This window comes from Micromys minutus, assembly GCF_963924665.1.
Source record: "Micromys minutus genome assembly, chromosome: 1".
Lineage (NCBI taxonomy): Eukaryota > Metazoa > Chordata > Mammalia > Rodentia > Muridae > Micromys > Micromys minutus.
The window spans coordinates 174,913,003-174,938,947 of record NC_137969.1 but is presented as its reverse complement, the minus strand read 5'-3'; the positions used below and the strand labels follow the sequence as shown (position 1 = coordinate 174,938,947).

General features: G+C 45.1%; 2 protein-coding genes across 2 annotated transcripts in view; one reads left to right on the top strand and one right to left on the bottom strand.

The window, feature by feature from the left end:
* The window catches only part of EIPR1 (EARP complex and GARP complex interacting protein 1), a 112,660-nt gene extending 109,162 nt beyond the window's left edge, over positions 1–3,498 (bottom strand). Inside the window, exon 1 of the mRNA XM_080923400.1 lies at positions 3,328–3,498. Within this exon, the coding sequence (XP_080779526.1) occupies positions 3,328–3,369 (42 nt within the window). The 5' untranslated portion in view covers positions 3,370–3,498. The remainder of the gene's footprint in view (positions 1–3,327) is intronic.
* A 1,372-nt stretch (positions 3,499–4,870) lies between these two features.
* TRAPPC12 (trafficking protein particle complex subunit 12) overlaps positions 4,871–25,945 on the top strand; it is a 61,386-nt gene continuing 40,311 nt past the window's right edge. The window contains exons 1-3 of the mRNA XM_080922899.1: positions 4,871–5,011; positions 7,203–8,434; positions 17,486–17,602. Coding sequence (XP_080779025.1) covers positions 7,208–8,434; positions 17,486–17,602 — 1,344 coding nt within the window. The 5' untranslated portion in view covers positions 4,871–5,011; positions 7,203–7,207. The remainder of the gene's footprint in view (positions 5,012–7,202; positions 8,435–17,485; positions 17,603–25,945) is intronic.

Genomic DNA, 25,945 nt, shown 5'->3' with positions numbered 1-25,945 from the left:
ATTCAATAGATAAAGATACTAAAGACATTAAATGTCTTAGCATCTGCCCCAAAGCTATATAAGAAAAAATAATCAACAATAACAAAAACTAGACTTTCAATCTTAGATCTGCCTGACTCTAGAGCTCTAGAACAGGTAACATATGTAGCTGTAGTTAGAATAGCAACTTTTTTTTTCTTTCTTTCTTTATAGATTTATTTATTTATTTATTTATTTATTTATTTATTTATTTAATGCATGTGAGTACACTGTAGCTAACTTCAAACACACCAGAAGAGGGCATCAGATTCACAACATTATAGATGGTTGTGAGTTGCTATGTAGTTGATGGGAATTGAACTCTGGACCTCTGGAAGAGCAGTCAGTGCTCTTAACCACTGAGTCATCTCTCCAGTCCTTGCAGCCACCTTACCTAATTCCATGTGTCCTCTCATTCTCATACACACAGGCTTTGGCATGTTTTTTATGAGACATCTAGTCATTGGTCTCCATGAAGTACGGCAAGCCAGTAACAAAAACTGGAACTGAGGAAGGATCAAGATAATGGCAGAAAATAGTCACCAGGACGTTCAGGAGTCTACAGCACTCACTGGGGAACTTGGCATCTTATCCGGCTGCTTACTAAAGTAATGCATGGTTACCTGCACAGCAGATAGCCAACTGCAGCTAACAGCAGTAGTTGTGAAAGAGTAATGCTAACTTAGGAGAAACAGGGAAGAAAGAGCTGTGCTCTACTAAAGAGCAAGGCCAGGCTAGCCGTTTCCTGGAGTCAGGAGACTCTGAACAAACAGTCCCTCGCCAAGGCAGCAGGACAGCATGCCAGTAAAAGTTGGAGTGCAGGTGACTGAAGGACCATAGAAAAAAAAGAAGGAAGAAAAAAATAAAATAAAATAAAACACATATATTAAAGAGCCACCTAATGAGTGACTGGACTCACATGCAGAAGACTCAATATTCCATCCCAGCACCACAGAAACCAACTGATCAACTGAACCCACAAACCAGTTCACAGAACACCTCTGCCCTGGGCATGGTAAGCTGAATGCACAAGAGCTGTAACTTGTCTGTTTCCCCCTCTGCTGTGATCCACTGCACACAAAAGGCCTGGCACACAGTACGCACTAAGTAATTACTTGATGTCCTGACCAGTTTGTGGTCAACTTTATGCAAGCTAAAATTATCTAGGAAGAACTTCAACTGACAAAATGCTTCAATCAGATTTGCCTTTAGGGCGCATTTTCTTGATTAACATTTGGTGTGGCAGTGCCACCCCTGAGCAGGTGGTTCTGGGCAATACAGGAAAGGCTGCTGGTCATGGATCTGAGAGTAAGCCAGTAAGCACCATTACTTCATGTCTCTGCTTCTGTTCCTGCCCCCACCATGCTGCCTTGAGTTCCACCCTGACTTCCCTTCATAATATGCTGATGAGATGAAATTAAGCCTTTCCTCCCAAGGCTCCTTTTGGTCGTAGTGTTTATCACAGCAATAGAAAACCAAGCTAAGCTGGGTGGTAGGGGTGGTGCCTTTAACCCCAGCACTTAGGAGACAGAGGCAGGCGTTTCTCTGAGTTTAAAGCCGAATTGGTCTACAGAAGTGAGTTCTGGAACAGCCAAGACTACACAGAGAAACCCTGTCTTGGGTTAGGGGGAGGGTGGAGGTAGGAGGACAAAAACCTAGCTAAGACATTTGTCAACTGAATAATGACTAGATTCCGCCAGGAAAACAGGCTGCCAAAAATTATCTCAAAAGAAAGAGGGCCCGGAGAGATGGCTCAGGGGTGAAGAATAATTGTTGCACTTACAGAGAACCTAGGTTCAATTCCTAGCACCCAAATGGTAGCTCACAACTATCTGTGACTCCAGTTCCCAGGGATCTGAGGTGCTCTTCTGGCTTCTGTGAGCACATAGACACACAAGCAAGCAAAACACTGATCCACAAAAAAATAAAAATAACTCTAAAAAAGAAAGAAAATTCTTCTAAAGCTCCCACTGAGCTCACCCTGGCACAAGATTGATGGGCCCTGACTTTGTCACTTAATGTCTGTCACTTCTTTGTGCAAATTTTCCCCGTCTGCTTCTGCCATTCTGCACCCATATATCAGACATGCCTGTCTGTTGATAGTACACAGAGCAATCTGAACACAGTTTATTGAACATGTGTGTGTGCTGTCTCAGTTAAGTCAGGCTTGCCTGCCCACTTTGAGCCTAGAGGTTTACACTGATTACTGGGACTATGCATCTCATTTATAAACGATCACAGTCCCTGGACAGACCTCCCAGAAACATCTTCAAGTAACTTCCATTTCTACTTAGGTTTCAAAAAGAACACTAAAAATGGACTCTGAACATATTCCACACATTTCTTCTCATTCTATAACCTATCTGATACCCCAGATAGGTTAAACACTCTCAACAGGCTCAGTACAGATATCTAGGCATATCCTCACTCCATCCTTTATTATCTGACCTTAGCCCTACCATACTATCCCTCTATGCATCAATATCTTCATTCTTTATCTGTAAAATGGGTATATAGAATCACCTGCAAAGAGCTGACTTTCTTCTCCCATCAGAAGTCAAGGACAACTCCACAAAGTAATCATTACAAAACGGTGTTCAAAAACACAGTGTCCAAAGATTTTATTTTTATGGAAGGATCACAAAAGAAGGGAGTGAGGGGCAATGAGGCTATACCGGATTTGATCCCATAAAGATGTCAGATGTAATTTCTAGGACAACAAAGAAAATGATCGAAGTAGACAAGAGTCAAAGGCAGGGAGCACAGAATAGGCGTCCTGATTCTTAGAATGGGAGCAGGAAGGCTCTGAAAATGGCAGAAGTCTCCAGTAAATTCTTAGCAAGCCATGGTCTGGTCTGAAGAACTCCCTGGAAGATGGAAACCCCCATCCCACTATTAACTCGAATCTGTAATGAGTTTAATAACTACAGAAATAAAAAGTCCATAAGGAAAGAAGCAAGTATATTCCCAACCTGAGTGAACGAACTGCTTCACAACACCCACCCAACCAGCACTCCCCTCCTCCCAAAGTCTCTCTTTGACGCTCTTGTACTGAGTAGCATCCAACCTCAATGCTTAATAATTGCTACTCAAGGCCCCAGAAGTACGAGTGTAATGAAATCACCTGCGGAGTCGAGTGCTCACTCTCTGCCGTCCATGCCAGCCCTAGGCCTCACTTTGCCACACTCCGCGCGCGTCCCCTCTCCCCAAATCCCGGCCTTGAAGCCCAGAATCCTTGGAACCAGACTGAATGAGAGTGCGCTCACTGGTGAAGGCCAGGGGCTGGCCCTAAAATTCCGCCATGCTCACCTGGAATTCCAGCCCGTAGATCACCGGAGCGTCGTCTTCCATGATACTCTGCCTGCCTAAGTACTCAAGCCTCAGAGCCCGAGTCCCGCTTCACCAGGGATCGGCCAGAACCCATTCATTCCCCGCCTAAAAACGGACTACGAGCCCGAGACCGGCTCCCTGACGGCTCACTTCCTGTTTTCTTCGTCGCGTCATCAATACGCTCTTCCCCGGTGGCCAATAGCAGCTGTACCTTTATTCTGCGCATGCTCATTTGAGCTTTCATCAGAAACTGCAGCCGCTAGAGGTCCTGGGTTGGAGGGCGGAGCCATAAGCAAATGCTGCGGGAATGGACGGCCATCAGGGCGGCGCTCTTAAGATCCTGAGCTGCTCCCTTGAGTTCTCAAGTCCTGAGCCCTGAAGAGAGCAGTTAATTGGCATTATGATTGACAGAACTCTACTCCTAAACCGTGATCCTGAGTACCAGGGCGCTGCCCAACCCACTGCCAGGACCTTTGATCGAGCTTCAGAAGCAGGCTCTTAGAAGTCCATTTAAAGATGCTGCAAGCTTTAATCAAGACCATGGTGATGGTGTAGGTGAGCAGTGAAGTATAGCGAGCAGTGTGCACTTCATGTGACTACCCAGTCCTGCACAGCGACACAGCTAAGCCCATGATGTCCAGAGCATTCAGAGATGGAAAGCTTTATGTCCTGGCATGGGAAATACTGCAAGATAAGAACGCACCGTAGGAAATTAACTAGCCGGGTTCTATGAAGTTCTGGATCTACACACACGTTTCTTCTGTGTGACTGCTGCCAGTGTCTCCTGACTGACCTTCATGATAACAGTTTCTGTGATGCTACCATAAGCCCCCTTAATAGCCATCCATTGCCCACCTGTGTCTTACATTGACTTTCTAATAAAACCTCTGGCCACTAGCTTCTACCAATCCCTAAACTATTAAAGTCATAAGATAGCGCCTGAGACCTATAGCAGAGCGTTCCCTGCTGTGTTGTAACCCACCTACCCACTGCCTCCAATGAGTGCTTGAGAAGTGTGTTGTTTTATTGTTAACTGTAAAACGTCATCAAATTGTTATCATGCTGGGCAGAATTTAAGGTGAGTTGAATCTATGTTCCCAAGTTATAGTCACTCACCATTGACTCCAGAATAAAATCTTCTCCCCTTTGAGATGAGAGCTGTGTTTTTACATTGTCATAGAAATGTGACACAGAAAATGAAGAAAGCAAGGTCCTTGTGTTGAGACCAGTTCTCAACCAACCACAAGTTCAGCAACCAAGGCTGACTCTTGACACTCCTTACTCCTTCCCGCAACTTTATGGATGTTAGCACACACTGCCACAAACACAAGGTGGGGAATGTGGAGAACCAGCAAGCACAAAGACAAAGTTCTAGGAAAAAGCATCCTTGGTTGGTGACAAGCCCAAGGACAGATGATTTTCTTCAATCTCCTCTAAACAATTTGGCTTTAGGCCCCGCCCACAGCTCTTGAGCCGGAAATGCGCCGGTTCCCCTGGAGAGCTAGCAGCTCCCGAACTGAGCATGTGCGGAAGTCCGGGCTCAGTGGCACACGCAGTCGTACAAGCGCGCGGGACCTTGGATCTTGAGTTTATTTCCGGTCTTCCGTCATCTCTTCGGACCCTTTTCGCCTGTGGGTGACCCGACCTCAGTGGCGGGTGGCAGGTGAGGAGCGGGTCACAGTGAGGAGGGTCGCCGGGACTCTCGACCCTCCCACAGAGGGCGGCGTCCTCACGTTAATCACCTCTCTCGGCCACGCAGAGCAGCCCCAATAGCAATTGGGGCTTTAGCCAATTCTGTGTGGTCCCTGTGGTTTGGACAAGATGCACACCCTCCTGGCCTCGGTTTTATGTGTACAAAATGCGGGTTCATGGGCATGCTTAATAGGTGCCCGTGTTACATCACCAGTTCTCGTGCTGTTTTTGTTTTGCTCCTGCGGTCTTCGGTGTGACATATCCCCACCATGAAGCACTGCAGTAAGCAGACGTCGGGGTGAAGGGTATGGGGTGCCTTAGACATAACCTGAGTACTGAAGAATGAGCAGGATTGTGTGGGCAAAGTGTAAGCCCAGCGTTCAGGAGATTGTGAGGGGGAACGTTTAAGTTTGAGGTCAGCCTGGGCTAAATAAGGAGACACCCTACCCCTCGAAAGAAAGAATAGAGTCTAAAAACTAAAACAAGGGTTGACAGGATGGCTCAGTGTCTCCCACCAGTCCTGATAACCTGAGCTGGATCCACAGGGCCCACGTGATGGGAGAAGTGCTTCCATACGATTGTCTTCTGACCATAAATACACAAATGAATAAATAGGACACGGTGTTGGTGCTCAGCCTGTATCTGAGCAAAAAAGTATCAGCCAGCAGCCAGCCAGTGTTTAGTGAAATTGAAGTATGCATACACTGTTGCAGGGAATAGGGAAACGGCGGTAGAAAAAACTGTAGTTCCTTCTGAAAATAAGAGGTGACGACTGTTGGCAGTGATGGCACATGCCTTTACTCTCAGCACTCAAGAGACAGAGGCAGGCGGATCTCTGAGTTTGACACCAGCCTTGTCTACAGTGTGAGTTCCAGGTCAGGCGGGGCTATTCAGATAAACACTTGTCTTTAAAAACACAGTCAAAATGTGATGGTCATGATCTAACACGTTGAACTCCGGGCGTTGAAATAGGAATATGCTATACCAAAGAATTGAAATTAGAGTCTCCAAGATAGACCTTCACATCCTGTTCACAAAAGCACTGTGCACTTCTATAGGCTAGAAGAAACCTAAGTATCCATTTAACAGGTATAGAGGTGAGCTAACTGCTGCACGCCTGCAGTGCCGGGTTGTCATTCACCTGTCAGAGGGAAGGAAAGCCCTTCCGTTCATGCTGAAGCATGGGTGTTCTGCACAGTGGAGAATGAATGGCGGTGGCTGTGCTTTCCGGTTCAGATGAGTAGGCATTTAGCAGGCAGAGAGCAAATAGCACATAGACGGAAACAACCAGTAGACAGTAAAACCTCATCCGGTCAGGGCTCACAATAGCCAACAGAGAAGACGACAGCAGCCTGATTGAAAGAGGGAGCAAAAGGCATCAAGTTGGTGCTCACAACATTCCCAGCATCTGTTGGGGAAGCAGCAGTCAAGAGTGGAGGGTCCTGGACAGAGCAGAGCAGTCTCTGTGGTTACCTTCTAGCTGTTGTCAAGAGCTTGTTTTTACTTTCAAGATGTGTGGCTGTTCTCAGTACCCAGACAAGGCCCCTTGGAGGACACTAGGAGATAGATATGGCTGGGCCTGAAATGGGGACAGAGCGGGAAGGGCGGATCCCAGCTTCACAGTAAGGGCAGACCATATAGTGCAGTGGACCAAGGATGTCATGATGGATGCTTTATGATTCTACTTACTTGAGGTCCCTAGGAAATATAAAAGATGGGAAATAGGATGGTGTTTGCCTGTATGTGAGTACAGGGAGTTATTAAATGGGTATAAATGGGTTTAGAACTCTTTGCAAGATGATCAAAATTCTAGGAGTTAATTGGACAATAATGAGAATGTACTAAATATTTCTGAACTGAACACTTAAAAATGGTGGCTAGTAAATTTTATGTGTGTCTTATCCTAATTAAAAAATCAGTAAACTAGGAAAAGAGAAACTTCTAATTTTGTGCCATTTGGTTGTGGAACTGTTAAACATTTGTCCCATTGAGCGACAAGATAAAAAGAGCACAGAACTATGTCTCAAAACTGCAGAGGTTATGAGTTCAAGTCCACCCAGGTTATGTGAGATCCTCTCAGAAAAAAAAAAAAAAAAAAGCAAGTTATTTACCAATACTTGAAATAAAACCATGGTGTGATTCACAACTGTCTCTACTTTCAGACAACATGGAAGCGACTAAAGATGGTGAGCAGAGGGCAAGTGAGGTTTCTCCTCCAGCCCAGGCGGGTCCTGAAAACATCCCAGAGCCGGTGTCTCCGGAGGAGGGCCAGCCCTTGTACCATGAGGAGACCATTGATCTTGGTGGAGATGAGTTTGCATCTGAAGAGAATGAGCCCATATCCGAAGGTTCTCACAACTTCGGAGATAAGCTTAATGAGCAAATGATGGAGAGCGTGCTCATCTCCGACTCTCCTAACAACAGTGAGGGTGACATGGGCGACCTCGGCTGCCTGCAGGATGTCGGGGAGCCCCCCAGAGGTGCCACTGATCACAGACTGCCCAATAGCACAGGCAAAGAAATGGTAGACACTCTGAGTAATGGCAGTGAAACCGACGGAGACGATACTCCCAGAGACGTCTCAGACATGACGCCTGATAGCAGAGCCTCTCTGAAAGAAGACTCCACACAGGAAGATGTGACGGGCATGGCTGCACTGGAGAATGCTGGCCCAGAGGAATTGGGGCCTAAGGACAGCCTCGCACACCCAGAAGAGCAGACCTCGGAAGTGTCCTCCAGTCAATCCTCCTCCAAAGACGAGCCCTTGCCTGTCTGCACCATCTTCAGCCAGGTGTCCACTCCCTCCCAGCCACACTTGTTTCTGCAGGACGGCTTTGAGTCCCAGATGGTGAAATCGCCCAGTTTCAGTAGCACCAGTGAGACATCAGCCAAGACCCCTCCTCCGATGGTCCAGCCCAGTCCCAGCCTGAGTACATTTTTTGGAGATACAGTGAGCTCTAATTCCTTGGCCTCTGACTTCTTTGATTCCTTTACAACTTCTACATTCATTTCAGTCAGTAATCCCAACGCAGGTTCACCTGTTCCAGAAAAGCTGTCTTCACTCGCCGCCCCTGTGGAAGGAAAGTCACCAGATTCCACCAGCCCGTCTTACTCTACAAGGATGGACAGATCGGAATCGGGTATTTCTCGGGCCACTATGGAGGTCCCTGAATCTCCAAAGCCATTCTCACAGATCCAGGCTGTGTTTGCTGGGAGTGATGACCCCTTCGCCACGGCCCTGAGCATGAGCGAGATGGACCGGAGGAATGACGCATGGCTTCCCAGTCAGGCGACCAGAGAAGTCCTGATGTCAGTAGCAACCCAACAGTACGGCACCGTGTTCATAGACAAGGAGAACCTCACTATGCCCGGCCTCAAGTTTGACAACATTCAGGTAGGATGAGGAATGTTTCCATGTCCGTATCTCACTGCATGTAATCTCTTTCCAGAAATGTGCATACCAGAGAGACCTGCATTAACTCTGGCTTTTCTAGTTACTAGGCTTGACAGCCTCTATAACTGCAGCCTCCGAAGCAGAATATTCTGAGTGTGTTTCTTAAGCATGTGGATCCTACCTACTTCTTATTTCCTGTAGCAGCAAGTTGGCCTTCAATGCCTTCCGGTGGAATGCAGGGGAGGGCACGGATGGAGGCCTTAACCTCCTGGTTCCCCAGAGGGTGCCTTTAGGAACTTGAGGAAACCGTTTACTCTTGTTGGCTAAAGCATTGGGAGGTTAGCAAAATGCTAAGTGTCTGCAGGGGCTGGGGAGTGTTATCCAATGTAAAAGCATCTTCTCCAGATGTAGGCCATTAAGAAACTGACCAAGGCCAGGCCTGGTGGTGCTCCCCACCCCCAGGCAGGGGCAGGAGAATCTCTGTGATTTCAAGGCCAGCGTGGTCTACAGATTGAGCTCCAGGACAGCTAGGGCTACACAGAGAAACACTGTCTCCAAACATGACTGAGCAGGGTTACCTTCAGTGAGGTCAAATCTGGAAGCACTGTGATCGGTCCTCATCCTGGCTTTAGTTACTCGGGCCCTTTCCCGAAGCCACCATGAAGTAGTAGGGCATTCATTGGCTAGCAGAGTTAGGGAGCCACACAACATGTAGAGCTTCTTCCAAGAGTCAACTGTGGTGCTGTTGCTTTCTTTCTGCCTCCTCTAAGTTACCCTGATTTCCTCACCTCTACCTTATGGGAAGTGGAGTTTGAGCCAACACACCCACGCCTCGGAGAGGCACGTGTGCTGGGTGTTCACCTGATCGGTTTCTTTACAGCTCTACGTGATGCTGAAAAGCCTTTGTGTTCCTGGGGTAGAAAAGAAAAATGATTGCACTTCATGTTGAAGTGCTGTAGAATGTTTTTGCCAAAGGCTTGAGATTGGTTTGACAAAGAGTTCTTTCTGTTGGCTTTCCATGCAAACCAGGTTTTCATGATCGTTGCTGCAAAATGCAGCTCTTACTTCAAAGATAGTTTATTCAGAGCCAAATGTGAATGACCATGGCCTGGGAATGTGGTCTTATGTGGCCTTGAATAACATGTTCCAACATGGAAACATAACAAAAGAAAGTCATGAATCAAGTCACTTACCAGATACATGTGTGGGGAAATCAGGTAGGCTGTTGCAAGCAGTAGGAAGGTCTCCAATGCTGTCTGATATGCTTAGCTTTTGTGTTGCTAGAGCCTAGTGGTCTGTTAGGACCCCAACAACTGGAGTGGGGACTTTTGCTGATTCTGTTGCCTCCATGTGAATCCTGTTCCTCTAACTGGGCTGTCTTGTCTGGCCTTAGTGGACGAAGATGTACCTAGTCCTGCAGTGACGTGAGATGTCAGGGAGGGTTGGTGCCCAGAGGGGACCTCCCCCTTCTCAGAGGTGGAGAGGAGGGTTGGGGAAGGGGCCATGTGAGGGGGTACTGGGAGGAGGAGGGGGTGTGATCAGGATGTAAAGTGAATAAATGAATAAATTAATGGAAAAAGGAGAATGCTTTCTAAGGTGGGGCTGTGTATGCCTTTAATCCCAGCACTTGGGAAGGAGAGGCAGGCAGACTTCTGAGTTTGAAGCTAGCCTGATCTACAGAATGTGTTCCAGGACAGCCACAGCACTACCCATTGTGCGCCCCACCACCACCAATGTATTCTAGAGCTCAGTTAAGAGCACTGGGTACTCTTTGAGAGGACCTGGGTGTTGGAGTAAATACTTAAAAATATAAATTGTTTATCTCTCTACCAGCCTTGAGGTCTCACTTTCAGGCCTGATTTTAGTTTGGAGCTGCGAGCACCTCTGGCACCCAGTCTGAGCGCTGCTTGTCCACGCAGCTCCCTTCCCTTGGCAGTTTACTACCCCCTGTTCTCTGCCTCAGTCCCAATGTGTTTCTCTACCCCAAAATCCCACATAAACCCAACTCTGGAGCCTGACAGCTTTTCATACAGGTTTATATACTCAACTCTCAATCCACAAACCCTCTACACAACAAGACTGCATCAAATAGACAAAGATACAAACTGCCCTTCTGTATGAGATACTAGACCTATAAAATCCTTAATGTTCATAGCTATTTAACACCAACTAATGTCACCTGGATCTAGCTGGTTCTTGGGAACCTCCATCTTGCCACGACCTCTCCTCTCTGGCCTCTGACCTCCTCAGACCTCTCAGCCCTCTCCACCCTCTCCACCTCCTTCACCCCTGTCCAGTCACTAGCTTTCCTTTATTTTACTAATTAAAATGGGAAGATTCAGTTGGAGTCACAAGCCTAGGCAACCCTTCTTGGGAAAGTGGAATTAACATTAAAATACAAACAGCTTCAGGACAATCTACACCTGGGTTCAGTTTCCAGCACCCACCTTGGTAGTTTACAGCTCTCTGTAACTACAGCTCCAGGGGATGTGACAACCTTTTCTGGCACACATGTGGTGCACAGACATACAGGCAGGCAAAACATTCATAGACATAAAAGAAAATAATATTTTGAAAAAAATAATAATAAAAGGATATATTCTAGGGCTGGAGAGATGGCTCAGTGCTTGCTGCTTTTCCAGAGCACTAGAGTTTGGTTCCCAGTGCCGACATCATATAGCTCACAGCTGCAAATGAGCTCTTAAGGCTTCTGAAGACATTGTATTCAGGTACATACCCCATAGATAGGCTCTCTCCCTCCCTCCCTCCCTCCCTCCCTCTCTCCGTGTCTCTCTCTCTCTCTCTCTCTCTCTCTCTCTCTCTCACACACACACACACACACACACACCACTAAAAACTAAGTCTTTATGAAAGTGCATTCCAGTAGTGTTAGCTGAGAGTCAGGAGATTAGGTCAGACCCAGATCTGTAACTCTCCAGGCTTCTGAAATCAAGAAGCTCTAATCAGTCAGTCTTGCAGGGCCTTCAGTGTAGGTGTGACTTTCTTCTGTGAAGATGCCAGTCAGATGTTTTCCCTCTGACACTGTTGTGGGTAGAGTGTCCTTTGTTCTAAATCAGTTCCTTAAATACTTACACTGAGGTTTCCAAGTGGCTAATCTTAGTACCTAAAGGTCTCTTTTTTTTTTTTTTAATGGGATAACCTTTTTTTTTTTTTTTTTTTTTTTTTTTTTACTTATTTATTAAGCAACTCTGGTGGCAATCAAATTAAGTTAGAGAAGCCTTAGAGTTATGTTTGGAAAGCTGTGTTCAGCTGTAGTAGCATCCCTCAAGGACATGCACATTTTTATCCAACTGCTTTGCTGGATGGTGTCTTAGTTAGGGTTTCTATTGATGTGACCAAAAAAAAAAAAAAATGACCAAAAGCAACTTGGGAAAGAGAGTGTTTATTTTTGTTACAGTTCCATTTAATAGTTCATGCAGTGAGGGCAGGAACCTGGAGGCAAGAGCTGATGCAGAGGCCATGGAGGAGTGCTTCTTACTGGCTTGCTCCCCATGGCTGGCTCAGCCTGATTTCTTTGAAAACCCTGGACCACCAGCCCAGGAATGGCACCATCCACAATGGTCTGGGCCCTCTACCATCTATCACTAATTAAGGAAATGCCTTACAGGTTTGTTTGCTTATGGGAACTTTTTTAACTGAGGCTCCTTCCCTATTAGTGACTCTAGCATGTGTCAAGTTCACATAAAGCTAGCCCACATAGGTGGCATCTGTTCCTTTCCATCATGTGTAGTAGGCATAGAGTATCATAGATTTTCACTGTGACATTTCCATACACCACGTGTCCTTTGCTCATATTCACCTCCCATCACATTCCTTTGTCCCCTCTGTCACTGGCCAGCTTCTTTTCTCCAGAGTGCATTCTGCTTGCCATGGTGGATGTGCATGTGTGCATGCATGCGTGTTTAATCTGAGTTCCACATATGAAAGATAACATAAGATATTTGTCTTTCCCATTTATTGTTCTCTCTTGCTTCCCACCATGGACCCTTCCCTCCCCCAGTAGAGCCCCTTTCTACTTTCACATCTTGTATTTTTTAACATAGAGACCTCACTGGACAGGAAACATATAATATTTGTCTTCAGGTTCTGCTTTATTTCATTTAAAACAGTCTCCACTGGGATATATTTGCCTGCAAATGACATGACTTCATTCTTCTTTATAGCTGCATAAAGTTGCATTGTGTGTCTAGGCCATCTTGTCTTTATCTGTTGGTGGCGTCTAGGCTGGTTCTGCGTTTTGAATGTTGTGGGCCCTGCTACAGAACACTTGGATGGTCAGGTATCTCTGTGCTGTGCTTCAGTACACATGAACGTCAGGTCTGTGCTGGCTGTAGTACACGTGGATGGTCAGGTGTACTGTGGGGGCTGACATCATGTGCTTGACTTCCTTTGAGGGTAAACCTAAAATGGCGTAGCTGGAGTGTGTGGTAGTTTTGTTTGTTCTGTTTGGTTTTGAGACAGTTTTTCCACATAAAGTCCGGGTTGCCCTTGAACTTACTGTGTTACTCAGACTAACATCAAACTCATAGTCCCCCTGCCTTAGCCTCCTGAGCATGGGATCAGTCCTGAACCACCATACAATTATAACCACCTCATAATAGTTCCTTTTTCACAGAATCTCCATAAGGATTCCCTATAATGTCTATACCAGCTGACATTCTCCGGGCTCTCACCACGGTTCCGAGTGCTCTGTCTTATGTTGTGCTGTATATATCTACCATAAAGATGACAAATTATGTTTCAGATCTATATCTGAGCTGAAGAACTAGAAGTTGCCTCTAATTATCTGGAAAATGGAAATCACAGAGAATGTCACCTCATTCCTGTTAGGATGGCAGTTAACAAAAAGAAGGGTTATAGCAGTAATCACAGCGAATGTAAATTAGTAAGCCATTATGGAAGGCAGCATGGAGGTGCTTCGAGATATTAAAACTGGAATTACCATGTGATCCAACTGAAATCAAAATCTGTATCTTAGAAAAAGCTGAACTCCCATGTTCAGTAGAGCCATGCTCATAATAGAGCCATACAGTCAGCCTGAGTATCCATCTTGGGTGCAGAGATGAAGAGAACCTGCTTGATCTCCTTTGCAGGTAAACCTGCAATGGCACAGCAGGATTACTTTTGTTTGTTTGTTTGTTTTTGAAACAGTTTTGCTACATATGGTACATGCAGCTGATGGTTATCCAGTCTTTGAAGGACGTTATAGTAAATGAAATAACTCAAGCAAAGAAACACAGATACCACGTATTCTTTCTTCTAGAATCAAAAAATAAATTAAAAAAAAAAAAAAAAACCAAAACAAAAAACTGAACTCATGGTCAGGAGTACAGTAGGAATTGGTGGGAACCACATTTGAGGTGAGCTGGATGATGACCCAGTTATAGTACTCTATAGTTAACTTAGAATTTATGAGAGCAGGCTTTAAATACACACACACACACACACACACACACACACACTGTAATTATGGGTTGTGGTGGTGTTTGATTCATTTGTGTTATTCAGTACATCCTATCCAAATATTAAATCAGCTCGTTGGACACTCTGAATACACATAATTTTTTGTGTCAGTTAAATATCTTTTTGAGGACAGATAAAGCCAGGCATAGTTAGTGCACACCTGTATCCCTGTATTTTCGAAGTGGAGGCAAGAGATCAGGAGGAGTTCAGGGTCAACCTAAGTACCAAGGTGAAAGTCAAACTAGGTATGCTGGCTTATGTCAACTTGGCAGGAGCTGTAGTCATCTGAAAGGAAGGAAGCCCAATTGAGAAAATGTCTCCATTAGATCTTGCTATAGAACATTTCTTAATAGTGATTGATGGGGCCATCCCTGGTCTGATAGTCCTGGGCTGAGCAAGCCAAGGAGAGCAAACCAGTGAGCAGCACTCCTCCATGGCTTCTGCATCAGCTCCTGTCCTGTTTGAGTTCCTGTCCTGACTTCCTTCAATGAGGAACAGTGCTGTGGAAGTGTAAACCAAGTAAACCCTTTCCTCCCCAGGTTGATTTTGGTCATGATTCATCACAGCAATAGTAATCCTAAGACATTGGACTATATGAGACCTTGCTTTAAAAAAAAAAAACTATAAATCAATCAATCAATAAATGCTTTATCCTTGACCACATTCCTTTTTAAAGAATTAGAGGGCTGGAAAAGTGGCTCTGTGGTTAAAGTGCTTTATGCTCTTGCCAGAGACCCAACTGTTGTTCCTAGCACCAGGTCAGACAGCTCACAGCCTCCTGTGACTCCAGCTCCAGGCATTTATGCAGAGTCCTGTGTGTGGATGTAAGCCACTGTTTGCCTTAGCTTGGCTGTGGAAAATGTGTGCTTAGCTCAGTAAGAAGTAGCAGAGCAGGCTTCCAAAATGGACATGCCAGTTTATGTTGTTTGCAGCACCATGTGGTTGTCCTGGTAAACTTGACGTGTTGTCGTTGCTGCTGTTGCTTTACTTTACAGTCCTGGTGGCTGTGTCATACTATTTCCTTGGAAATTAAATTGCATTCTTTAATCACTTTCAATATCAAACACCTTTTGCTATATATGCTACTTTTAAATCTTTTTTCCTTATATTTATTTACTTACTGACTTTTAAAACTCTTAATGGAAGCGACTATTATCTATAGCAAATATTTTCTCTATTTTGGGTCTTCCTAGTACATAGTCTTATGGTGTCTGTTGAAGCCAAACTCTCTTTTTTTGTAAATCATAGGCCTATTGTCCATCTATTTTCTCCTAGGTGTTGTCAGTTTGAAAACTTATTACATCTTCATTTCTGAAGGCACAGGGACACCTTGTCTTCTGTAGCTCATGTGTACTTCCACCCAGGATGCCCTTAAGATTTCACCACTCTGGGGTGGAAAGATGGCTTGGTGGTTAAGAGCACATGATATTCTGAGGACTGAGATTCAATTCCAAGCACCTACATGGCAGCTTACAACCACCCATAACTCCAGTCCCAAGGGATCTGACACCCTCTTCTGACCTCTTCAGGTTTCAGACATGCACATGCACACATGCAGACAAAACACTAGAACATATAAAATAAATACCTCTCTAAAGGAGAAAATTTAAAGATCTAATCAACCCTGGGGCTGGGCTGTTGAGATGGTTGTGCAATCAAGACCACTTGCTGCTTTTTCAGAGGACCCAAGTTCAGCTCCCAGCCCCAGCACTCTGACCTTCGAGAACTACTGATGCCCCTCAGGAGAAGGGTGTGGTGTCCTCGCCTTCCCTCCATGACCTCCATCCTTTCCTGGGCTAAAGTGAACTTGAGGTTGCAGTCATATCACAGCCCACTGCAGCAGCACAGCTTCCTCTCCTTGTTCTTTATCCTCTTCCTCATCCATGAAGAATGTAATGCAGAAAATTCACCTTCAGTTTAGGAAGACAGCAGGCCCAAGATGTGTCGTAAGATGTGTGGTGACAGCTTTGGGCTGTCTTAAATGGGACAATTATTAGTCAACCATACCTTTCTACCCAAAGAGTCTGCTGTCGTAACTAATTCTTTTTTTAATTTTTATATTATTAGTTTGGGCAGTATGTTTATGTGCAAGTGTGCGTACGTGTGTGTGTGTGTGTGTGTGTGTGTGTGTGTGTGTGTGTGTGTGTGTTCTGCAGAGCATACTTGGAGACAACTTGATAGAGTTGGTTCTCCCCTTCACCTTTGCCTGGACTCCCAGGACTGAGTGCTGGTTGCCAGGCTTGTGTGGTGCAAGGGAAGCACAGTGCAGAGCCATCTTTACAAAAACTAAACTTGAAGAAAAAGAATTTTAAGGATAAACCATATTTACAGTGTGATGTCATTAGTGTAGAATGTCTCTGGGATACAGGAGATCCAGATTTGAGTTTGCCTTTTGCCCAGCTCTCTGCCCCCGGCAGCTCCAGAAATTCTCTGCGTTTGGCACAGGTAGGATTTCAGTAGTTCATGGGATCACACATTTTAGCCCATTTTTATTTGCTCGTTAAACATTGCTTGTAGATCACTCAGCTACTCTTCATGGCTACGATACTTGGAGTATTTTAACTTTATTCTTCAAAAGCAGAGATTACAAAACTGCTGCTACTAAATATTTGGCCCAGTGTAGTAAGATATGTGGCCTGGCCTCTTTAAGCACCAGGCTCAACCACCACAGAGCCAGATGACCTCCTGCTGAGGTAGGCAGCCTATCTCTCTAGGTGTCTAAGGAAGGGACAGCATCAAAAGGACTGGAGGCACCATCTTCAGCAAGGCTTGGGTTCTCCTGCAGCCTATGCAGCACAGGGCTCTGCACTGTCAGCTTCTTGGTATGAGCATACCGAATACATGTCCCCATTTGTCACTAACTTTATACAGCAACCACCTCATTCATGTAGCCATAGAGAATCAGGATCTTGTGAAGTCAGCATTTGGCATGTTCCATGCTTCATGTCAGATTGTTCCTGTCATTCCAGGCCCTTACCAACCTTTCTCCCTGGTGACTCACATGTGCCTTTCCTCCTCCCCTGCTCTTCTGTGACTTCTCTTTTAAAGTAAGCAAAATGCTTGAAGTAACACTTGATATCTTCCATCTTGCTTACAGATGGGCAAAGCAAAAAGAATGAAGTTAGTCAAAAATGGCCCAGTGCAGAGACAGTTTTAAAGTGCATCCTCCAACTCCAACAAGCCCAGAGCCCTGGGTACAAGACTACAAGAGTCCTGTTCATATTGGGCTTGGCTAGTGAATTTATCCTTAAGAAGCGACCACCAGCATGCTGGTGAAGGTAATGTCTCACACACACAAGGCATCCCAGTAAGCTTAAGGAGCTGTTTGGTCTTCCACATGGTGCTTCTCTGGGTGTGTCACCTCATGGGGGTTCTCCCCTGTGCTGAAAGTCTGTCATTGACAGGTTGTGGTCTCTCCTGAAAGCCTGATGCAGCTGTGATATACTACTTTCTTCTCAAAATAAAGAATAGTTGTAAAACTAGGAATCTTCTACAAGTTATGGCTTAGCTTCTGGCTGATTGTAAACATTTCATTATCTCTGCCTCTCTCTCCCACATTCTTTCCAGGGGGATGCAGTTAAAGACTTGATGCTTCGCTTCCTGGGTGAGAAGGCTGCTGCAAAGAGGCAAGTCTTAAATGCCAGCTCAGTGGAACAGTCCTTCGTGGGGCTGAAGCAGCTCATTGTAAGTAACCACACACTGATTTCAACTGTCTTTGATAAGGCCTGGCTTCCTTCTCAGTCCTTCCCTGGAAGTTAATTGCTCTAAATATAACACAAGAAGCTGTTTCAGAGAAAGCGTTGTTGTGTTTGCTGTCAGTCCTAGGAAGCGAAGAGCACCACATTAGCATGCTGATCATGTGAAATTCATTTGGTTACTTTGAACAATCTAAAGGCTACAGCCAGCCAGGTAGCAGAGACTCCCATTCGCTAGAACAAATATGGATAATTTGTTTGTTTTATTTGTTCATTTGTATTTTTTGAGATAGAGTCTCACTGTGTCACCCAGGCTGTCCTCATTTCCACAGGCTCAAGGGACCCTCCCCACTCTCTTCTTGCCTTGATGATAATTTCAAGTGCACTCCATTCAGTCTGGGCTTCCTGTTTAACTGGTGAATTCCTGAGCACTTTTAAAGTTCACCCTGTTCTGTGCACAGGTCTCTCTATTCTGCACTGTCAGCAGTACACGGGCTGATCCCTTCCCATGAATGCTGGACCGTGAAAGAGCTTCAGCAGTGTTGGTTGCTCCTCTGGATTATTAGGGGAAAGTCCTAGAAGTTGATCGCATGAGTCTCCCGTAGGAATCCTCAGACAGCCTTCTGATAAATGCTCTCAAATGGAAGCCTTATGTCAGACTCAGACTGCACCTCCTTCCCCTGCCTCACTCATGAACTCTGGTGTTACTCCCCACCATGGTGTCCATGTCTGAGTGTGGTCCGTGGGCATCCCTTGTCAAAGGGATCTGGGAAGCCTTGTGTTTGACTAAAGCAATGGCAGGTCCAGCCCTGGCCCTGACCATCCAGTCACTCTCCTGATTGCAATGGGCAGACCGAAGGATTCACTGAGTTTCTACTTTAACCACTCATTTTTTCAGGAGTTGTGTCTTGGGTTTCGATTTATTTTGCTTGTTTTGTTTTTTTCCCTGTCGTACTAGTTTTCTGTTTCAAGCAAGATTTAGGACCTAAAGGTATAATATTTATTCGAGAGGCTTACACTTTTATTAAGGATTAACTGCAGATTATCTAAATAAGGTAAAGGAAGCAGGTGAGGAGGCTCAGGGGGTAAAGCCTAGAGGGCTGGCTTTAATTACCAAGTCTGACAAGAAGGAAGGAGAAAACTGACTCCTAAAATTGCCCTCTTGACTTCCACATGCATGCTCACACACACACACACACACACACACACACACACACACGCACGCACGCACGCACACACGCACGCACACACACACAACAAAGAAAATGAAATAAAATGTTTCTCTGTCAGGTGAAGGTTAGCATATGAACTAAATTCAAAAAAGCTTTCTGAGTTTATGTTGGAGACGCCCTTTGTGGAGTGCTCGAGGCTGTGATTACACCTTTCACCTCAGGCACAGGCCTTAGCTGCGTGAGTAGTTTACGGTACAGTGCAGAGTAAGATAAGCCCCAGTCCCATACTGACACTAGTTCCACGTTTAACGCAGATGTGAACGGCAAGTAAACCTCACACGTCCTTACCTGGCAGAGCTTACAGAAGCTTGAGATGTGCCCTCAGTCACAGCTAGGGGATACTAGATGTCTTATCTTAACAGAGCAGTGTGGATTTTCTCTTTCATTGACAGGTTCTCTTGAATTCTGATGCCCAAGCCACATGAAGGATTTTTTTTTTATTTAAAAAGTGTATTATTTATAAATTTTAAGTTTGCGTGTATGTGTGGGTGTTTTGCCTGCATGCATGTCTGTGCACCATGTGTGTCCACAGTTCCTCCACAGACTAGAGATCATATCCAGGTCCCTGGGACTGGAATGACAGTTGATTGTTAGCCACCATGTGGGTGCTGGGATTCAAACCTGGGTGCTCTAGAAGAGTGGCCATTGCTCTTAACTTCTGAACCATCTCTCCAACCCCTACATATAGTTTTGACATCTGTCTTCCATGGTTTAGCAGGAGTCAGGCTGCCTCTGTAACTGAGCCACAAGCAGCAATGAAAACCTTGTCCCAGAGTGTAGACATGTAGGCCTTCCGGGACGCTGGGCAGAGACAGCCTCTATGGTGGCTCAGCCAGGACTTCTGCCCTTGGTGCTTGGTTCCTGCCCCACTGCTTCCTGCCTGGAGCTGCAGTTTTCATCCCAATGTCTTCTTAGCGGCACACATGACACCTGTGTCCTACAAAGGCCAAAGGAAAAGGAACTGAAAATTGCTCCTGTCACCGAGAGATTCGCTTCTTAGTCTTCAGTGGCTGGTTTTAATCTTCCTTTCTTCCCTGGTCTTTTGCGCAGAAAACCTTTTTGATCTTGTCCGCACACACACCCAAAAAATCCAGTCTTTTGGTAATACATCTAGCCTTTCCAAGCACTCTGTCCCCAGACAATAATGACTTCAGTGTCAGTGGGCAATCTGTCTATCACTTTGGATGCAGCAGGGCCATATTAAACTTAGCCCTATAATAAGTATCCTAAGGGTCTGGAAACTGCTGTCTTACCGACAGAATCTGTACACAGAAGGTGTATAGAGAACTATAGAGAATTGGCTCTGGGCAGGAAGCTGAAACAGTAGGGTCAGAATGCTGGTTTGGAAAAATGGAAGAAAAGAGGCTAGTAAGATGACTCAGTGGGTACAGGCTTACTGCCATGCTTGATAACATGAGTTTGATCCTGACATGGTGGAAGGAGAGAACCAATTACTATACGTTGTCTCCTACATCCATGTATGCACATGACATTCACACCCACCCACATACATATGTGTATAATAAATAAAAGGTATGTTTTGAAAAGAGAAATGGAAATTAAGCCAGGCAAGGTGGTCACATGCTTTCAGTATACAGGAGGTCACTACTTTGAGATGAGGTGGTCCTAGTCACAGACTGAGAGACAGAGACAGAGAGACAGACTGACTGAATTAATGAATGAATGAATGAATGAATGAATGAATGTGACTGACTGACTGACTGACTGACTTTAGTACTCTTCTATTGCTGTGATTAAACCCCTTTAAAGAAGGAGGCTGGGCTGGAGAGTTGGCTCAATGGTTAAGAACACTGACTGTTCTTCCAGAGGTCCTGAGTTCAAATCCCAGCAACTACATGGTGGCTCACAACCATCTGTTATGGACTCTGATGCCCTCTTCTGGTGTGTCTGAAGACAGTGTCAATATACTCACATAAAATAAATAAATAAATAAATCTTTACGGGGTGGGGGGGAGGAGGCTTCATGCGGGGCTTGCCACACAAAGTCCAAAGGGGTAAACCTTGATGATAGTAGAATGGAAGCAGTAGGTGGCACACGGCTGGAACAGGAGCTGTGAGAAGGAAATAGAGCACAGTGAGAATGCCATGGGTCTTTGAAGAAGCATCAAAGCCCTGCCCCAGTGACATTCCTGTTTAAGGAAGGCCACCTCCTTCCCAAACAGTTTCATGAACTGAGGACCAAACATTCAAATGTGTGAGCCTGGGGGCATATTCTCATCCAGACCACACAGATTGGTGTGAAGTTCACACAGGACAGATGAAACATGCCCATGCTGCCTCCAGGACCCTGAGCTTCACCAGAGGGGCCTCAGGAGATGGACATGGAAGGCTACAAGCCAGCCTAGGGTACAGCATTTCACCTTGCCCATTCTTTGTGTGGAAGTCTCACTTTTGTATCATTTATGGGAATAAAAAGAGGGAAGTGTATGAACTTTTCACTTTAAAACAAAAGTAGAAGCCTGAGGAGATGTTGGGGTACACATACGCAATGCCAGCACTGAAGACGTGGAGGCAAGAACAGAGTTCAAGGTCAGCCTGAGCTACATAGTGAGTTCAAGGCCAGTCTAGGCAACAGGAGACTTTGTCTTTGGGATTTTTGTTTTTTTTAAACTGACTGCTTTCTAATCAGCAAAGTAAGGGGGGCGGGGGTCTCTAACATAAAGGACAACATCACCCTACCTTCTTGTCTGTTTCGCTGTGATGGGCTGTAATTTGAAACCATGACACTAAATAAACTTTTTCCCAAAACTGGGGAGGAACTTGTTTGGGGGAACTATTGCCACCCAAAAGTCCTTACTTTGCAGATTAGAAAACAAGAACCTAAGGCAATGTCCTAAATGTCCCAGTGCTGCCTAGGTACTGCACAGACCCTGAAGACCATGCTTTCTGCTGGACTTGTGTCATTTCCTGCCACGGGATGTAGTATTTCTGAACCACTGTGTACTGGGGTTTATGCTTTATAAAGTTATAATTAGAGCTACACTATGTCTGGGAGTAAGATGTGTATGTCTTTCTGTGTGTTTTTGTGTATATCAGTGTGTCTGTGTGTATATCTGTCTGTATGTCTATGTATGCATTTGTGTGTCTCTGGGTGTCTGTTTCTGATGGACTTGAGACACATTCCATATTCTGTTTTCTCCGCTTATATGTGTTTATTCAGCAAATACATACCAGGCTTCTGGCTCTGAAAACTGGTAGCAAAAGCTCCTGGCTGGTCCTTGCTCTCTGAAGGCACACTTTCACAGTCACGTGTACAGTGGACTCTGAGTTAGAGATGTGATACTGTTAAAACTTCACATCCCAGACCCACTGGCCTGAGGGGGCTCATCAGCATCCTCAGCCCAGAGAGACGACCCAGCTTTCCTGACCCTGATAGTGAATGTTGGCTTGCTTTTTCTCTCTCACCACTGTGCCTTCACACATAGCTGCTTGTTCGGTGCCTGAATAGCAGTTCCCTGAGTCCAGTCACCACCAGGAATCCCTTGGGCCTTTTGTGCCCAGGGTAGAGTCCCAGCTTTTTCCCTTGGGGAGACTGGGGGATATTTCCAGAGTCTGAGATGCCAAACCCTCCACGCCTCCCCTTCTCTACAGTTGTTCTAGAACAATTGTGTAGTCACCAGAAACATACTCACATCTTCACTCAACAACTTAGAAGAGTACTGGACCCCAGTAGAGACCTTGTCCTATGACAAAAGCAGGCAGCTGTCACCGTGGTAGGCATTTATCAGCCCAACCCTGAGTCTACCAACAACAGTGTGCCCCCAGAATTACTATTCCTCTCAGCATCTTTCACTACACTACCGATTTGTTCTCAGAAAGGTCAGTGACTCACATGCTGTGGTATATTATATACATAACAAGTAGGGTTTAATTTTTAGTGAATGTCAATCTAATGTCCCGTTGGTTCTCTTACTAAAATGATTCGGTGGTTATTCCTGTGATTAAAAGCTGTATGTTGCTCTGCATGTCGACAGGTTCCTGTCATTTCAGCAGTCAGAGGCTGAGATGGGTGGATTATGAGCTTGAGACCAGTCAGTCTGGGGTATGTAGCAAGATATTTAAGAAAATAAGGCTTTGTTGGAGAAAAAAAGCAAGATGCTATGTGGTTTGGTTTTTTGTTTGTTTTTAAGCAGGGACAGCTGCTTTAAGTGTCTGCTTTTCTGTTATTGCTAGTGAGGTTGTAGGTGACCATCTCTATGACCCACGTGAGCTGGTAATTGAGCAGACCATTCCATGGTAAGAGGTGGCTGTTCTTAATTTGGACTTAAAAAACAAAACAAACAAACAAACAAAAAAAGCATGCCCTGACTTGGGCAGGCTTCATTTCCAAGTACATCTCTAAAGTACTCACAGGCCCTGTACTGATTGTAATCCATCTGCCTGGTGTTTCTCCAGTCTGTAGTATTCCTTATGACAATACATGCTTTTATTTTTCTTTCATATGCTGAAAATGCCAAGGCCATTGGAGATCCCACTGCAGGGACTGAACCAGATAGCATCTTCAAGAGATGGTCCATTTATAGACAGACCATGGTGTTTACTTGTGACCTAAGTAATTCCTGACATCTTTAAGGACAAGAAAGAGCTTCTAAATATATTTTCCTAAGTCACATCATCAGAGTGTTTCAAAACTGTAATTTACAGATAAGCGAATGTCACTGCCTGGAGAGAAGAGCATTTTAGTCGCTCCTGTGGTGTTCTGTGCAGAGTGAATGCTGTCCTCTGAGTGCATGTGGGTGAGCAGTGCACTTAATCTAATCACTCAGATCCTTCACACTGGGCCATTTGCCCTAACATTGGAAATCAGAGAGTGCCTGTGTTCAGTTTTCAGAGTTCTGTCTTATTTCCTAGTTTTTAAAAAGTAATATTTATTTAAATTTAGAAACGTTTCTCCTTCCAAGCTAAAGTCATTATCAGAGTGCAGCATGGCCTTTGTGTCAGTAGAGACAGACTTTCTATAAGATTTCTTGGATCTTAGCATATTATGTGGCATGCTTCAAATTCTAATTTTAAAAAGTATTTCTTTACCAAACATTTCCAATACCTAACATTGAAAATAGGAGGGAAACAAGATAGAAAATGCACAGAATAGCAAAAACACACTAAGAAAATATCATTCCCAACAGCAGAAGGTGGGTGAGTGATCATGAGAAGCAGCGCTGGGCAGGGAGGGTAGCTCAGAGGTGGACTGATTGTCCAGTGTATGTGGGGTCAGATCCTGCACCACCTACACCACCCCAAAAATTTTAAACATTGAAGGAAAACAATGGAAAAGACTGAATAATCTAAAACTTTGAATATTCGGAAATGACAGAAGACCTGCATTCAAGATATAAAAAGAGTTTCTCAGACTAAGAAGAAGAAATGGGATGGTAGGAAAAGAGATAAAAGACATGAAGAGGCCTCTGGAAATCAGGTGGTCAGCCAATATGGACATGTCAACCCCAGCAGCTTAGCAGAGGTCAGCAGCATTGCCAGTAGCTGGAACAAGGGGTCCATAAACAGACTGAGAACAGCTACTGAATGGTTTGTCTTAGGTAGGTTTCTGTTGCTATGGTGAAACACCATGAACAAAAGTAGCTTGAGGAAGAAAGGGTTTATTTGGCTTAAACATCCTGGGTTCCAGTCCATTGAGGGCAGCCAAGACAGGAACTCAAGCAGGAACCTGGAGGCAGAAGCTGATACAGAGGCCATGGAGGGGTGCTGCTTACTGGCTTACTCCCTATGTCTTGCTCAGCCTGCTTTCTTATAGGACCCAGGACCACCAGCCCAGAGGTGGCACTGCCCCCACTTTAAGTTGGGTCCACCCACATCAATCATCAACCAAGAAAATGCACTGCAGGTTTTCCCATTGGCCAGTATAATGGGAAGGAACATTTTCTCAATTGAGGTTGCCTCCTTCTAAATGGCTATAGTATGTATCAAGTTGACATAAAAATCAGCCTTCACAGGGGTGTTTGATAACCTTAGGCCCCACTTCCAATGTTAGGCTTTGGAAAACTTGGAAGACAGGTGTGGTGGCTCATACCTGCAACCCCAGCAGGGGATTGGGAGATGAAAGCAGAAGGATCCAAGGTTCTAGACCAGCCTAATCTACCTCAGATCCTTCCTGTCTTAGAGATCCAGAATACACGCCAGAAGTTCCCACAGAGAGGATAGGTTCATAGCTTAGAAGCAGAGCACTGGTTTAGTATGCACAAGGCCCTGAGCTTGTCTTCAACATCACAGAAAAAGGAGAGCAGAGGCCTAAGAGATTATGAGTGACAATAAAGACAGGGTTTCACAAAAGGCAAGGCAAAAGAGAAGAACACCTAAAAGCCCAGCCCTCCAGGTGGAAGTAGGAGGGTTGCTTCACTGAGCTGCACTCTCAAGAATATCTCAAAAAATCAAGGAATCGGCAAACAGAAAAAAACCTCCTGTATGCAGGTATAGAAAGATATGGCAAAAACATCTCTTACAACCAGGTATGGTGGGGAACTTCTTCCATCTCAATACTGTGGAGGCAGAGGCAGGCACATCTCTGAGTCTACAGCCAGCCTGGTTTGCAAATCAAGTTCTAGGGCAGGCAAGGCTAAAAAGTTACAAGGGCTGACAGCTGATGGATCAGTGGATAAAAGTGCTTAATGCAGGGGGCCCAGGTTCAAATCCCCTAACACCCACATAAAAGACAAGCATAGTTGCATATTCCTGTCATTGTAGCACTGGGGAAGAAACAGATGGGGCCCAGGAACTCACTGGCCAGCCAGCAAAGCCAAAAAGGCAAGGTTCCTGTGCAGTGAGAGATGCTGTTTCTGGGGAATAAAGCCAAGAGCAATAGAGGAAGGCACCCAGCTTTCTCTTCTGGCCTCTACATACATGTGCACCTACATGCTGGCACACACAAAAGTGCATTTGTTACACATTTGTAACAACAACAAAGAACATTTTGTTATATACAGTCAACTAAACACTTTGGAGTAATTGAAATAAATGAGCCACAGCCATATTTATCAATATGGATAAATTTGAAAAGCAATATTGAACAATAAAAGCAAATTACACAGGCTTGCCTAGACGGTGCCAGTTTATATTCATATGGA